Source organism: Lagenorhynchus albirostris, chromosome 3 (genome assembly GCF_949774975.1).
Source record: "Lagenorhynchus albirostris chromosome 3, mLagAlb1.1, whole genome shotgun sequence".
NCBI classification, from domain to species: Eukaryota; Metazoa; Chordata; class Mammalia; order Artiodactyla; family Delphinidae; genus Lagenorhynchus; species Lagenorhynchus albirostris.
Genome location: NC_083097.1, coordinates 40,915,806 through 40,931,512, shown reverse-complemented (window position 1 = coordinate 40,931,512; position 15,707 = coordinate 40,915,806). Strand labels below are relative to the sequence as shown.

Here is a 15,707-nt window from a genome sequence, read left to right as displayed (position 1 = left end):
CTAGAGTCATCTTTGTCTCTCCTCTCTATATCTGATGTAGCTCTTCCATCATTTTGGAAGAAGGAGAGAGAAAAAGAAACAAAGAAAGAAGAAAAAGGGCAAAAGGCACATAAGTGTGGAGAAAGAAGAGCAAGAGAGGAAGAACAACAAGGGGAACAGAAGAGACACATAAGAGTGAAAAAAAGAAAAGAATAATGATAGCCAAAGAATTGGCCAAAGAGTCAAAGCCAGACAGAGACAGAGGTGGAAAGTGCAGAGGAGGAGAAAGAAATAGCCATTGAAAGGAGGGGACAGTACAGGGGTAGGAGGAAACACAAGCAGCCAGAAAGAGAAAGAGAGACAGATGACTATCAGCTACATAGTCAGCAAAAGAGGAACAGAGAGTCACAGAGACAGAGGGAAAAAGCCATACAAACAGTGGGTAATACAAACATATCTGGGGCTTTGTCAGCACCTAATCTGGTGGACAGCAGCTCAGACAATTTCTTATCTTTCTTCACCCTGATGACAAATCTCCACTATTTCCCCGCCCCTTTTGGGGGTGGGGGTGGAGGGGAGTCAGTGTAGGAGGGCCATGGAGAGTGGAAAATTAGAGGAAGAAGATGAATTTATTACTCCAGGTCACAATACGAACTTTATAAAAAAGCAATTTCAAAATCAGAAGATTCTTTAATAGACAAATCAGTGAATTGTTATACCATATGTAAAATCTAAAATGCACAAAAACTGTGGTCCTTTTTAAAAAGTAGTTGTTAAAAATTCAATTGCTTGTAGAAAACTTTGTGAAAACTATAAAAATTTCATGAATGTCCAAAAAAGGCATATGAGTAAATAAAAACAGCAACAAACAAATCACTTCCTTTAAGCTTCTTTGAAGTAATCTTTAACTGTAATAGCTAAGTAATTCTCAAGCTTTTTTGAGCAGTAAATCAGATCAAATCACTTTCCTACTTAAAACCCTATAATGGCTTCCCATTAAAATTAGGACAATATTCACATTTGTTACCATGGACCTAAAATCTTACCTAATCCAGCTCCTTCCTACGTCTCTGACCTCACTTCCTATCACTCTCCCCATTTCTCACTATGTCACATAGCTTTCCTTCTCTTCTTTGACTACTACCACCAGCTAGTTAACACTTGAAGGCCTTACCCTTTTCCTCTACCTGGTATGCTCTTACGCTGGCTTCTCACACAGCTGGCTCCTCCTCATTCAAATTTTAGTTCGTATTTCATATCATCTCAAAGTGTCTTTCCTTGATTGCCCTATAAATAACACTTATTCTACCCAAACCCCCAGGTATTCTCTATCCTATCACCTTGCTTTTTTTTTCTATAACATTCATCAATCTATGCAAGTATTTTAATCATTTAGAAATAAAGTTGGCATATGCTTACACATGAAAATATTGATATTAGCTCTAAGGGGAATGATGCTGTTCCTTATTTACTGTTATATCCCCAGGGCCTAGGATATGGTACATAGCAGGTGCTCAAATAATTGAATGAACAAATGAAAAAGTACAATATGATTTTATATTATAAATAAAGGATGAGTAAGAAAAAAAAAATCCCTTGAAGGATCTTCACAAACAGCTACAGATTGTCATAGTTGAAAACTCCCAGCCCTAGAGGAATTTTAGTCTCCAAACACTCTAGGCACATGCCACACCGGCCATGGTATGAATGTTTTATACATTATAAAGCTTACTAAAACAGGAACCTTATTTTAAATTTTTGGATGTCAAATTTCTAACTACTGAATTAGGCTTAAAAATCTTTTTAATTGATAGATTTTAATTATAACAATACATATTCAGTAGTCATTGTAATAGATGCAAATCAGTACACTAATCAGATCCTCAATTCTTGAATTTAAATTAGCATTCTCAGCCCAATGTTTTGGTATATTTGTGTCCTATATGTTGCTTAGAGAAAGCCAAGATCATTTTTTATACCTATTTTATTGGAAGCATTAAAATTTAAAAAGACCCTCATTAACTAACATGCAATAAACTCAAAGTTGAAACAAATAAAATATTAAACATGAAACAGGAACTGAACAAAATGCCTATTCACACATATCTTGAAAAGTATTCCTAATAAAGAGAGAGTTTTGTGGACACATAGTACACTGCAAGCAGTAAAGCTTCCATATCACTACCCTCCATTTTAAGCCTCCTCATCTTGTAAAACATGAATGATATTTACAAGCTTTCAAGTGGCCTCCTAAAGAGTAAAATCAGAGCACAGATTAAGTCATATAAGATTAGAAAGCCTGAAGACAGAAACAGATTCGATGTTTGCTAGTCTCAAATTCCAAGATCTGCACTTTCCTTTCCTTTGCTCGAATTCTATTCCCGGAGATACATGATATAAAGAGAAAAAATAATTGTCACTACAAGATGTTACTCCTGTTTTCTTCATTTCTTCTCACTCCTGCCTTCATTAAGAACTTACTATAAGATGATGGACATGAGGCTTTTAACAAATTTAATGTGGGTATTTGGAATTAATTTTTGAAATTATCTGGCAAGCTGGCCAATGAAAAAAGCTATAACTCTAAAAACAAAATATTCTTTCTACTACCAAAGAAACAAACAACAAAGTCCCACCTACACTCACAGTATAAAATAAAGCATCATATATCTACATACTCTGATATAAACCTTGATGATTAGTTTATATTCAGTTAAATAAATAAAATTAGACAACCAATTTTTAAGAGGATAATATACAGCTTATGACTTTGAATTCATTTTTTAAAAAAGGTGATGTATTTTCACATATAAATTGTATAATCTCTAAAATATAGCCAAAAAAATCTTAATGTAAAATCCAAACAAGTAAAATATTATCAATTCTACTTTATTGAGGGCCAAAGCTCCTACATAATAACATGCAAGAATTTTAAATTCTTGAAAGCAAGTGTCAAGTACTATACACAATTTCCATACACAGCAGGTAGCAAAGCAAGAAAAGAACTGACACAGTTACTCTCCTTAAAAGAGACATACAATAGAGAACTGTTATACAGCGCTAGCATACTACAGATCTATGCATTAAAGATGTTGTGGCTATTAACAGTTTAAACCTTTACTGTATTTTACTAATTGGTACATAGAACTTTAAAGCTTTTGAAAGATAAAACATTCCAGTCAGTTCAATTCTCCAGCATTGTTCAAGTATTCCAAGTAGGAACAAAGAGGAAAATAAATCTGCTTTAATTGCTGAAGAATCACAGATAATAGAGATGGTTGAATACTGCAGAGGAAAGATCTTTTGTTCCTTAAACAATTTTAATCAAGAAAGATCATTCTCTATTTAAGTTTAAATGGTTCCTGTCTGCATATTAAAACTATTATAACATTCATTTCGTCTGTATTTAGTTAGTACAAGTTTTATATAGCTTGACAGTATGCAAAAATAACTTATTTTAATTGGGAGTATATTTTAGAACACAAAGTTCTGTATTTACCAATATAATTTTATTTAAAATAACTATATAATAATTGATCTGACTTGTTTTAATCAGTGTTAAATGTAAGAGTTAACTGAAGTTGTTTTAAAACTAATGACATGTCATTAATAAGAGTACAAATATTTCTATTTAAATGATCGATTAATTCTATTAATTTAATAGAATTCAGTAATTTAAGAGCATGTTTTACCCACAAACATAAAACAAGCTATTTTAATATAAGTTCAAATGCTGAGGTATATTATGTCATGTAACAGGAATATTATATACAATTTAATAATCTTCTAAACATGTAAGCAATCACTTACTATGGGGATTAATGCTACTGGTACATAATACATTTACTGATTAACCTATACCAAAAGTGCAGAAGGAAACACATTTATTTCTAGCTATACTAAGTCTTAACATTTTTCATTACTTGAATTTTTTATATTTTCCAAAATCGATGCCCTCCCACCCTCCACACACACACACACACACCAGTACTTGAAAAAAGGCCAATTAAAGAATGGCCATTTCACTATAAAATTTACACTACCAAAATCATTAGTCATTACTTCTTCCTTAGAATTTTAAGCAATAGTATTGCTACAATCTTAAAAGCTATTCACCAATTTTCTTCAGTAGTTCGTGGGTAACGTAAAACCAACAGAGAGCAGTACATTGTAAAAAACTATTGCTGTTTTTAAAACCTAAAACTATATTGCAAACTAACATTTATATTTAGTCAACACTTTTCTTTTTAATAGTCTCATCTAAATACAAGAATATAAATAAGCATCTGCAAAGTAAAAAACATGAAAAAACATTATTCCATATTTAGTGCAAGTCTTAAAGAAAAAAAACTTTCATACTAAACTGCCACCATGGAAGGTTCTCAAAGGCTACTATTCTTTGATGTAAAATGAAATACTACTTAGTGAATAAAACATAAAAAACTCCTGTCTACCCTTCAAAGAGACATATCCTTTGACCCGGTACTCCAGACTAAAGCCTTGAAATTTTTGCACAAGAATGCTGCGTGAGGAAAGTCCAGACAAAACAGACACTTGAGATGCTAGAAGGCTGTATAACCCCAATCGCAGACACTACTCCTTCCAATAATCTAGCAGAGATAGCGCTGCCATACACCAAAAGAAAGTAATCTCACCAAAAGAAAACTGACCCCTTAAAAAAAAAAAAAAAAAGCAAGCAGTCAAAGCAAATATAAGCCTTTAACTTAGGTTTATCTTTTTGTGCAGGTCACCTCTTAATGACCGATTTTTTAATTCAAGTTTCCAGACTTATAAAAAGTTTTCATCTATAAACTTTTAGTATTGTAGGAGGCAAAAATAACATAAAACAAATACTGGTGCTGCAAATATGGATTTATTTTTAAAGACTTGCAAAAATCATTCATTTTTAAAATTTCTTACAGTAATACAAGCAATGAAAAAATTCAAAACTTATTAAAGTGACAATAAATTTATATTAAATAACTTGCTGCTTGCAGACATTCTAAAACAGCAATATTTGTTGGCTGAATGTGTTAATAACATGTGCTTAATCAAGTAGCAATTAATTATTGCAAGTATCAACAAGTAACAAACCTTTAACTGCTGTGTTATTGCTATTTGGAAGTAACTGTCAAACAGCCAAACAAAAAATTGGCAATATTCAAAACACTGACTCTATTTATTTTATATGCACACCTGATTTTTAAATAAAGATATTAATACAGACTACTTAAAACATCTAAAATATTAGGATTTTACATTAATAGTGTGTACTATCATGTAATTTTTCAAAAGAAAAAAAAAGTTTAGAAATCGTAGCCATCATTCACACCCCACGCCACAGATTTGAGATTTACAGATAGCTAAAAAAAAAGTTTCCTTTCTTACATGCTTGTATGTTGAGATTGCATGTATAACTAAGTGTAACACCTTTATAAGATTTAAAACAGGTGGTGCTTAATAGTTTTTAGATAAAATAACCAAGTACCTAAATGAAAACAAACCACTGAACGTATCAATATAAACACTGAAGGATAGTGCCTGGCACACTTAAGTGCTCAGTAAGTATTTACTGAATAAATAAATGAAGAATGAAGGAAAGATAGCATATAACATAATTTTATGGAAGTAATATACTAATGTCAAACTATTAAGGCTTTTTTTCACATTATTTTTATTAATAAACTGAAATCAATTCTTATTTTATCGGGGTAGTTTTTTATTTTTGTATGTTAAAAGATTAACTATAGCAGTTCATAGCTAATATAAGGTAATTGTGAAAAACAGGAATTAGTATTTTTAAAACACTTAATACAAATGATTAAAAAGCAAATCAAAAATGTACCTATGCAGGTCTAAGTTATGCTTTAGTTGCTTTGTGGGGGAGCCTTTCCTCACTCTTCAAAGAGTACTGAAAATTTAACTTCTCTCTTTTGTATAATACAAGTGAATATAAAAAGACAATGTGTTCATTGGACTTGTGTATTCATCAAATGTACTGAAAGGAGACTGGGGTGGGGTGGCATAAAGAAAAAAAAGTTACTCTCTTAATAAGCACAAAGGCAAAGACATTCTTCACCCAACCTCCACAGCACAGCAGCTCCTGCCACAAAAAACAAGGGCCTAGCAAACAACCATTTGTTAGCTTTCCTTGTTATCTGTAGAAGTATCACATATTTGAAAATAATAATGGTGCAACCCACGAAAGTTGCATCACGCAAAATTTTTTTTAAACACTGTGCTTCTACATAAATCAACAAGATTATTCTAAGACACTGTCATCACCTCTTTTGATATTTAACATTTTATTAGTTGCAAGAATAAATGAAAAGCATAGTTAGCAATTTATACACGAGAGGAGATATTAAGAATGACTGATTAAAAATTTACCATGTGCTCTGACATAAAATTCATTATTAGCAGTAATCCAGGTATTACTACAATTTTATTCTCTGAAGATTTGTTTTCTAACAATGTGAACATTAGGTATAGTTCTAAAATGACAGAATAGAATTCTTTACACTAGAAAATGCTAAGCAGACTTTACTCCTCTACATTCTATTCCTAAAAGAAAGGATAGGATACAAGTTGTCAATATACAACTGATGCGCAGAATAAAACGTTTTTTCTTTGTATGGTATCGACATCCACAAAACACTATAAAAATTCCTTTAATTTGTTATGTTATATATATTAAATTCTGCCTGTCAGATATAACAGTAAAAAAAGAAAGAAAGAAAATTAAAGTTTACTTGGTGACATGCCCCTAGAGCTAATCTAATAACAGTTTAAAATAATAAGCATTATAGGGAGTTCCCTGGTGGTCCAGTGGTTGAGAATCCACCTTTCAACGCAGGGGACACGGATTTGATCCTTGGTTGGGGAACTAAGATCCCACATGCCGCAGGGCAACTAAGCCCACGTGCCGCAACTACTGAGCCCGTGAGCCACAACGAAAGATCCTGTGTGCCACAACTAAGACCTGACGCAGCCAGAAATAAATATTTTTTTAAATAATAATAATAAGCAGTATATACTTAAGATTTAAGAAATGAAACATGACGGGACAAATAAAAAAGGGTCTGAGGTTCTAGCTCTCCATGAAATCCACATAAGAAGAAGTATGAGGACCTAAGCTTTAAGTTGCCTTACTAGACTGCTAAGATTAAAAAAAACAGAGGTGGGGCTTCCCTGGTGGCGCAGTGGTTGAGAGTCCGCCTGCTGATGCAGGGGACACGGGTTCGTGCCCCAGTCTGGGAAGATCCCACATGCCGCAGAGCGGCTGGGCCTGTGAGCCATGGCCGCTGAGCCTGCGTGTCCGGAGCCTGTGCTCCGCAACGGGAGAGGCCACAACAGTGAGAGGCCCGCGTACCGCAAAAAAAATAAATAAATAAAAAATAAGAGAACAGAGGTAATAATCCCCACCATATCCTGCACCATACATCTGAAGTATCATGAGAAATCCTGGCAACATTTTAAAAGGGATTCAGTCAAACTGGAAGGTAATCAAGATGATGAATTAACTGAAACTCATGTAAAATGAACCAAAGCCTTGGGGATGTTTAAGCCAGAAAAGAGAAGACTTAGGAAAATTATTCTCAAACATTTTGGTCTCAAGACTCCTTTACACTCTTAAATATTATGGAACCCCAATGAGATTTTGCTTATATGAGATATACCTATAGATATTTATCATACAAGAAATTAAAATGGAGAGAAATTTAAACATAAACTTAGTCTAAAATAATAACAAATCGATTATATACTAATATAAATATTATAAAAGTATATTTCAAAAACTAAAAATTTGAGAAGAGTAGCACTTTTGAAATCTCTAATGTCTAGCTTAATAGAAGACAGCTGAATTCTGACTTCTGTTCTTATATTCAAACTGTTGGCTAAGTTGTCTTGCTTACTATATATGAAGAGAACTCATCCCCGCACAGATATGTAATTAGAGGGGGGCGCAATATTTTAATAACCTTAATATTTTCATTCTCTCATTAAATCCATGGTTGGTTCTTGCACTTTAATTGAAAATTCTACCAGGACTTCCCTGGTGGCACAGTGGTTAAGAATCCATCTGCCAATGCAGGGGACATGGGTTCGATCCTGGCCCAGGAAGATCCCACATGCCACAGAGTGACTAAGCCTGTGCACCACAACTACTGAGCTTGCGTTCTAGAGCCTGCAAGCCACAGCTACTGAAGCCCGTGTGCCACAACTGCTAAAGTCCGCGAGCCTAGAGCCCGTGCTCCGCAACGAGAAGCCACCACAATGAGAAGCCCACACACTGCAACGAAGAGTAGCCCCCGCTTGCCATAACTAGAGAAAGCTCGTGCACAGCAACGAAGACCCTACACAGCCAAAATAAACAAATTTCTTTAACAAAAAAAAAAAGAAAAAGAAAGTTTTACCCATTCATGATTTTATAACCATCATATGTTAGTTACGGAAAATACTGGTTCACAGAAGTATGCAGATCTTCCAAATGTTAACATATTTCATTACACAGTATTTTAAAAGTCACATTCATTAATATCACTACCAGTCCCATTAGAACAGTCCTTAAGTACTGGGAAGTTGTCGAGCTCATTCAGATCAGTGGCAGAATCAAGTTCTACAAAAATTCTAATTTTCACTCCAAAGCTTGAAGTTTATCATGGGCAACACTTCCTGTAAGTGACAGGTTTATTTCTGAAAAGATGTCTGCCACGTACTGAATACTGAATAACCATAATGTGTCTGTCATCTGTTATTGTTTTTTCACCTAAAAGGTGTTCCATGAAGAAAAGGACTAGGTTCAGTTTGCAACGGCAACTCAACCATACAAGTTTTTCCTTGATACAACTGTACTTGAGTATGCCCAAGAGTTTTACGCATACTTCTGTTTTGCTACATGGAACATAAAAAAGGTGTACATGCAGAATTGAGATTTTTAAAAATTAATAATTTTCACTGCTTCATCAAAGACATTAAGTGAAACTAGATTCTTTTTTAAGAAACCTCAAATGCAGGGAAGTGAAGGATACAATGACAGGTCGCACAGTTAGGGCCACTGCCTTTATTTACACTAAGGTGCTAACAGTTTTGCCACAGTTGCTTTTGTAACATACGTGTCAAAGTCAACACACTGAAAAGGGCAAATAAAGTCTTTGAATAATTATGAAAATAGTTTGACTCTGTGGACCTTCTATAAGGGTTTTGCTCCCTCAGCCCCCCACCACTCTTTGAGAACCACTGATTTAGGACCAAAGAGCTGTTTTCAAATATACAGAAAGCTATCATGTAGAAAATGGCATGCCCCATGTATTATTAGGGCAGATCTTTTTTTTTAAAATAAATTTATTTATTTATTTTTATTTTATTTTTGGCTGCATCGGGTCTTTGTTGCTGCGTGTGGGCTTTTCTCTGGTTGTGGTGAGCAGGGGCTACTCTTCATTGTGGTGCACAGGCCTCTCACTGCAGTGGCTTCTCGTTGCGGAGCACAGGCTCTAGGCGCGTGGGTTCAGTAGTTGTGGCATGCGGGCTCAGTAGTTGTGGCTCTTGGGCTCTAGAGCGCAGTCTCAGTAGTTGTGGAGCACGGACTTAGTTGCTTGGCGGCATGTGGGATCTTCCCAGGCCAGGGATCGAATCCGTGTACCCCGCATTGGCAGGCAGATTCTTAACCACTGTGCCACCAGAGAAGCCCAAGGGCAGATCTTGAACCAATGGACATTATTTATAAAGAAACAGCTTAGCACCAAATTAAGAAACAACCTTTTCCCTTTAAAAAAACTGATGAACAGTAAAACCCACTCTTTATAGTGTACAGTTCTGTTTTTTTCTAACAAATGCATCACAAAAAATATCGGTTTTGACCAAAAAATCAACACAACAATCAAGATATAGAACAGTCCTCCATCACCCCCTAAAATTTTCTAATGCCCATTATAGTTAATTCCTCCTCCCACATCCAATCCTGAAAACCACTCATCAGTTTTTTGTTCCTAGAGTTTTGCCTGTTCTAAAATGTCAAATGAATGAAATCACACAGTATGTACGTAGCCTTGGAATCTGGCTTCTTATTAGCATAAAGCATGCTAATAAGCATGCTAATAAGAAGCATGTTTGTTCCTAATCAGTGTGCAGAAATCCACTGACAGAGTGTTTCCAGTTACTGGAATTATTAATAAAGCTATTAAAAACATTTACATGCGGGATTTTGTGTAAACATAGATTTCATTTCACTTCGGTAAATATTCAGAAGTGAGACTACTGGATTATATGGTAAGCATATGTTTATAAAAAACTGCCACACTATTTTCCAAAATAGTTGTACCATTTTGCATTCCTATGAGAGTTCTAGTAGCTCTGCATCCTTGCTAGCATTTGGTATGGTCAGTTTTTTTAAGCCATTCAAATAAGTGTGTTGTGGGAGCTCATTGTAGTTTTAATATGCAATTTCATAATCACTAATGATGTTAAGCATCTTTTCATGCGTTTATTTCCCATCTGAGTATCTTCTGGGTAAAGTGTATGCTCATTTAAGTTAATATCTTATTATTTAGTTATAAGTGATTTATTTTCAGATACAATTCCTTTATCAGATAACATGTTTGTCAAATATTTTCTCCCAATCTATGGCTTGTCTTTTCATTCTTTTAACAATGTCTTTCAAAGCAATTTGAAAGAAAATTTTATTTGTGAGGAAGTCCAACTTCATAATTTTTTAAAAAATAAATTATGCTTTGGTGTTATAGCTAAAAACTATTTATCCAAACCAAAGTTACAAAGATTTTCTCCTACATTTTCTTCTACAAGTTTTACAATTTTCAGTTTTATATTTCAGACTCTGAGTTTACATCTAGGGCTTTGAGTTAATTCTTAAGTATAGTGCAACGTATGAATGAAGTTTTTTGTTATTTTTTGGTTTTTTGCATTTGGATATACAATTATTCCATCTTCATTTGTTTTTTTTTTTGATATATTTTTTTAAATTTTATTTATTTATTTTTGGCTGTGTTGGGTCTTCGTTTCTGTGCGAGGGCTTTCTCTAGTTGCGGCGAGCAGGGGCCACTCTTCATTGCGATCCACGGGCCTCTCACTATCGCGGCCTCTCTTGTTAAGGAGCACAGGCTCCAGATGCGCAGACTCAGTAGTTGTGGCTCACAGGCCCAGTTGCTCCACGGCATGTGGGATCTTCCCAGACCAAGGCTCGAACCCGTGTCCCCTGCATTGGCAGGCAGATTCTCAACCACTGCGCCACCAGGGAAGCCCCTTCATTTGTTTTAAAGACTATTTTTTTCTACATAAGAAACACCATTCTAATAATTATGACTGATCAGTAACATAAAGAACAGCCTCAAAAGAAATGAGAATCAGCTGGAAATTTTTAAAACAGAAGTTTAAGAACCAGTTGTTCAGTCCAATAAAAAAAAGGGCAGAACATTAAATTATCCTTCCAACTCTCACTCTATGAAGTCCCGAGAGGAGCATGTCTTAGGGAAGACTTACAGGTCTTCTTCCCTCATGTTCTCAACCCTCACCCTCCAGCAGTTCAGCTTTTATCTAGTTTATTACTAACTGAATTCCCACATCAGATTTCTCCTGAATAAAATGTTAAACAATTTTTTAGATGAAAAACAACCTGATGAAGTAATATAACTAGGTAACATCTAAAGTTATCCTTTGGTTTTAAATTCTTAAGATCCATTTTCTAGAACTAGAATAACCACTGAAATTGGTCCCCAACTAAGTTTAGTCCATATGCTTAATCACTGGGCTTTAATAGGCATACCTGTAATAATTTTAAAAATATATTATATAACAGTGTTCAATAGAAATCATAATAGCTAGTTTCCTTACCTTCCAATTAAGATTCAAGCTTCTATCCAATTTCAGATACAAATATAACAGTAGTCTATAACAGTAGTGTTGAGTAATTAATAAAAATGGTATACTAAGTTAACAAATAGGTTTACCTTATATAATAGTGACATTAAAATGCTGTTTCCACATCTCCTTTTAAAACACTCATGAGGATTTACTTCACATTTTGAAATATTTTTATCATTAATGTTGATATATACATTTTTAGAATCATTTTTTGTTCAAAATGCAAGCATAATCAACTCCAATTGCTCAATATTTCTGGAAGTACCCTTCAGCCCCTGGTCTTGTCATTATGCTACTTATTAAACTCTCCATCCAACAGTGTGTAGGAACAAGAAGACATGAAACCCCTACTGGCATTATGTTACCTATCTGATTACTTAATACTTTCATTTTAATATAAAACTAAATGAATGGCAAAAACTTAGGTTTGAAAATTACCTATGGGTTTCAGTTATCCATATTAAGTATCACTTCAAGAACTATGAATAGGGCTTCCCTGGTGGCGCAGTGGTTGAGGGTCCGCCTGCCAATGTGGGGGACGCGGGTTCGTGCCCCAGTCCAGGGGGATCCCACGTGCCACAGAGCAGCTGGGCCCGTGGGCCATGGCCGCTGGGCCTGCGCGTCCAGAGCCTATGCTCTGCAATGGGAGAGGCCACAGCAGTTAGAGGCCCGTGTACCAAAAAAAAAAGAAGAACTATGAATAATTATACATAAGACTTCAACTGATTTCAACTGGAATATCACACTGACATTTTGACTACTATACTTCAAGAAAGACATAACAAAGCTAGGGAAAATCTAAAAAGGGCAACAAAATTCATTAAAAACTATACAACTGATTTTAGAGGATATCATTAAAAACACAAAATTCAAAGCAGTCTGTATACCTCTCTGGTATGCTTCATAGCACCTTTTTAGAGCAATAGATTGCTGGCTGACTTATTCATTTTGCAAACTGAATAGTAAGAAAAGAACTTACAAGTGCTACTAACAAACTCTCTAAAATTTGAAACTTTATTATAGACAGTAAACCTCATAATACTGGAACAAGAAAGGAATCTTTTGGGGCTTAAAAGAGATGGTCATTGGAAAAGGTAAAATAATAGTACCCTCATTAATTAATGAACATGTGGCATGTGTAAATCCTCCTCCTCTCACACACACACCTGTCTCATTTCTCTTATACTTGACTAAGCAAGTGACATTTGGTTTTTTTGTTTGGTTTTTTTGGGGGGTTTTAGGCTGAGCCACGTGGCATGCAAGATCTTAGTTCCCCAACCAGGGACAGAACCTGGGCCCTCTGCAGTGGAAGCATGGAGTCCTAACCACTGGACCATCAAGGAACTCCCAGCAAGTGACATTTGATTAACACTTGATGAACAGGTAGATGGTAACTGGATGAAGAGCTAGGGAATTGGTAAAAAGCAGCTGGGCATAATTAACTGAAATCTGAATGCCCTGAAGCAGGAAAGAAGAACAGCAAGTTCCAGGCTTGCTGTGGCTGAAGCACAGAGTGTAAAAGACAGAAGCACAAGATTAACTTAGAAAGATAGGAGTTAAATCACACAAGACCTCAAAGGCCATGATAGGATTTTAATGTTTACTCTCAGGTCAGTAAAAAACACCAAAGGATTTTACACAAAAGGATGACACAACCAGCATTTTAAAAAGACCATTCTGGTTATCTGTGGAAAGTGAATTAGAGGAAGATTAAAGTATCTATGGAGATCAATTAAGAAACAGGGCAGCAATCTAGGTGAAAAATGATGGTAGCCTTGACTAGGATGATGGCAAGGTCAGGAGGCAGATCTAAGAGATAATTTAAAGACAAAACCAAGCAGTCTTAGGCATAACCAGCCTTCCAAATTGTCTGTACTTATCTATTTATTTATCTATTTATATCTTTAATGGTGCAAACAGAAACTTAAGTGTTACCCATTATTTAAATTATGTTTACAGGTTGAAAATTAAGTGACAAAAGAATGTACAATTAGAAAGGGAGTAGTCAAGAAACATACCCGTATATCTGATAATTGTAAACCAGATATAAAATGAAAAGCATGTTTATATGATTACACATTTTTACTAGAAGTCTTAGAAACTTTACAAAATTTATGCCATTGTACAATATAGGTATAAATAACAAGTTGCATCTAAAGTAACACTACTCACTGAAAAATTCTATAACTGCTGCTGATTAACAGAAGAACCTTACTCATGTATTGTTAGTTGTAATCTCTCATTCATAATGCAGAAATAGGATGTGTGTGTGTACACACACATATATATACACAGTAACAATTACAATAATTGGCTCCAGAAAAACCCAATATACTTAATTTTAGATAGTACTGGTAAGTTCTTACAACTTAAATAGGAGTGTAACTGAGAAAATTAAAAATAATATATTCATTACAAAAATAAAAATATTGATTTCTACTTATAAATGCCACAAAAATGGAAGCCTTTTGTAATTTTAATGTTTGTATGTATTTGTGTAAAATGCTTAACACAAATTATCTTTTTGTAATGATTATTTCTTCTTAAAATTTATATACACTTTTCCTAGAAGAACCCAGAACACCATCTGAAAAATCTGTTGTACAAAAATAACCCTGAAGGCAGAATCCTAGCAGTGTATAGTAGAGAATTCTTACCAATTTTTCATCAACCGTTATGAGTTGCGTGTCTCGAGTTTGGTCCTGTGCCAACCTCCATGTGGAAGTGCTCAGCGACCTGCAGTGAAAGACTTTAAGTTAAAAAGTGATCCATGCAATGAGAATAGAGAGGCAGACAAATCTTACAGAAACCAGCTACTTTAACAGTATCTGTCTTATAAAACAAAAAGAATAGAAAGAAATAGAAGAGGGCACAAAAATCCTTTTTCTCCCCAATTAGTTCTGTCTGCTGAGTTTCTGGCAGACTCTCACTTGACAGTTCACAACAGGCTGTACTTTATGGCAGTCTATAGGCTCTCTGTCATAGAAGGGCCGCCAGTGACAAGAACTGTTCTGCTCTCTATGAATGCACACTGGCTAGTTTGTCATTACAAGGAAGAAAAATGCAAAGCTATATCAACACTTCTGGAATGCTGATTCCTAAATGATGGCATCAGAAAGAAAAAGAAAAATCTCCATCATATTCTTAATGGACTAAAGTAAAAGTTGTAGAATTTAATTACATAATGTTAACAAAAAGTTCCTTCACTCTAATTTCAAAACAAAAGTTTAAATAGGAATGATTTGCATGATCATTTAAACCAATGTTATTGGTTTAATCCTGTGACCCATTCACAGAATTGAATAAAGTCTGAATAGCTGAAATAGAAATATTAAGTCAGAAATAAAATCAGCACAGAATCTAACTCCTTTGTATTAGCATGGTCCCACTCTCACCCCAAGGAAATTATGAAAAGCTAACAGATTTTTTTTATTTCATGTACACACTGTAGTTTATACTAATGAATGCAATAGCCATCGATGATTGTGACAATTTAGCATTTTAGAATTTTCCAAAATATTAAACCATCTTATGTAGATTTCTCTTTAGAAAGTAAGTTAGTATACACAATTGACTTGAGTTTCCAAACCAACTGAATAGAGTATTCAATTCTTTTATTTAATGCAATATAATCACCAATAATTCATGCAAAACTTCATGCCAAATGTTCAACTTTCAACAGCTACATTGTACACAGCTTTATAGAAAATCTACCTACTAATAACATAAAGATAACTCATAATACAAAAGGCTTTGTTTCATGAACATATATTTTTTTAAAATATCAATTATTTCTCCTAATTAATACAATTCATTATCACTATAAATACCTTGCTCAGAAATATATCCAC

The 15,707-nt window shown here is 34.5% G+C and overlaps 1 protein-coding gene across 4 annotated transcripts in view; it reads right to left on the bottom strand.

The window, feature by feature from the left end:
- Positions 1–15,707, bottom strand: part of NDUFS4 (NADH:ubiquinone oxidoreductase subunit S4) — a 123,207-nt gene that overhangs the window by 55,068 nt on the left and 52,432 nt on the right. For all 4 annotated transcript variants that reach the window (XR_009539475.1, XM_060142946.1, XM_060142945.1 and 1 more), the window contains exon 2: positions 14,514–14,592. Coding sequence is in view for 3 of the 4 variants with exons in the window: in XM_060142946.1 (XP_059998929.1) it covers positions 14,514–14,592 (79 nt within the window). In the remaining variant the exon portion in view is untranslated. The remainder of the gene's footprint in view (positions 1–14,513; positions 14,593–15,707) is intronic.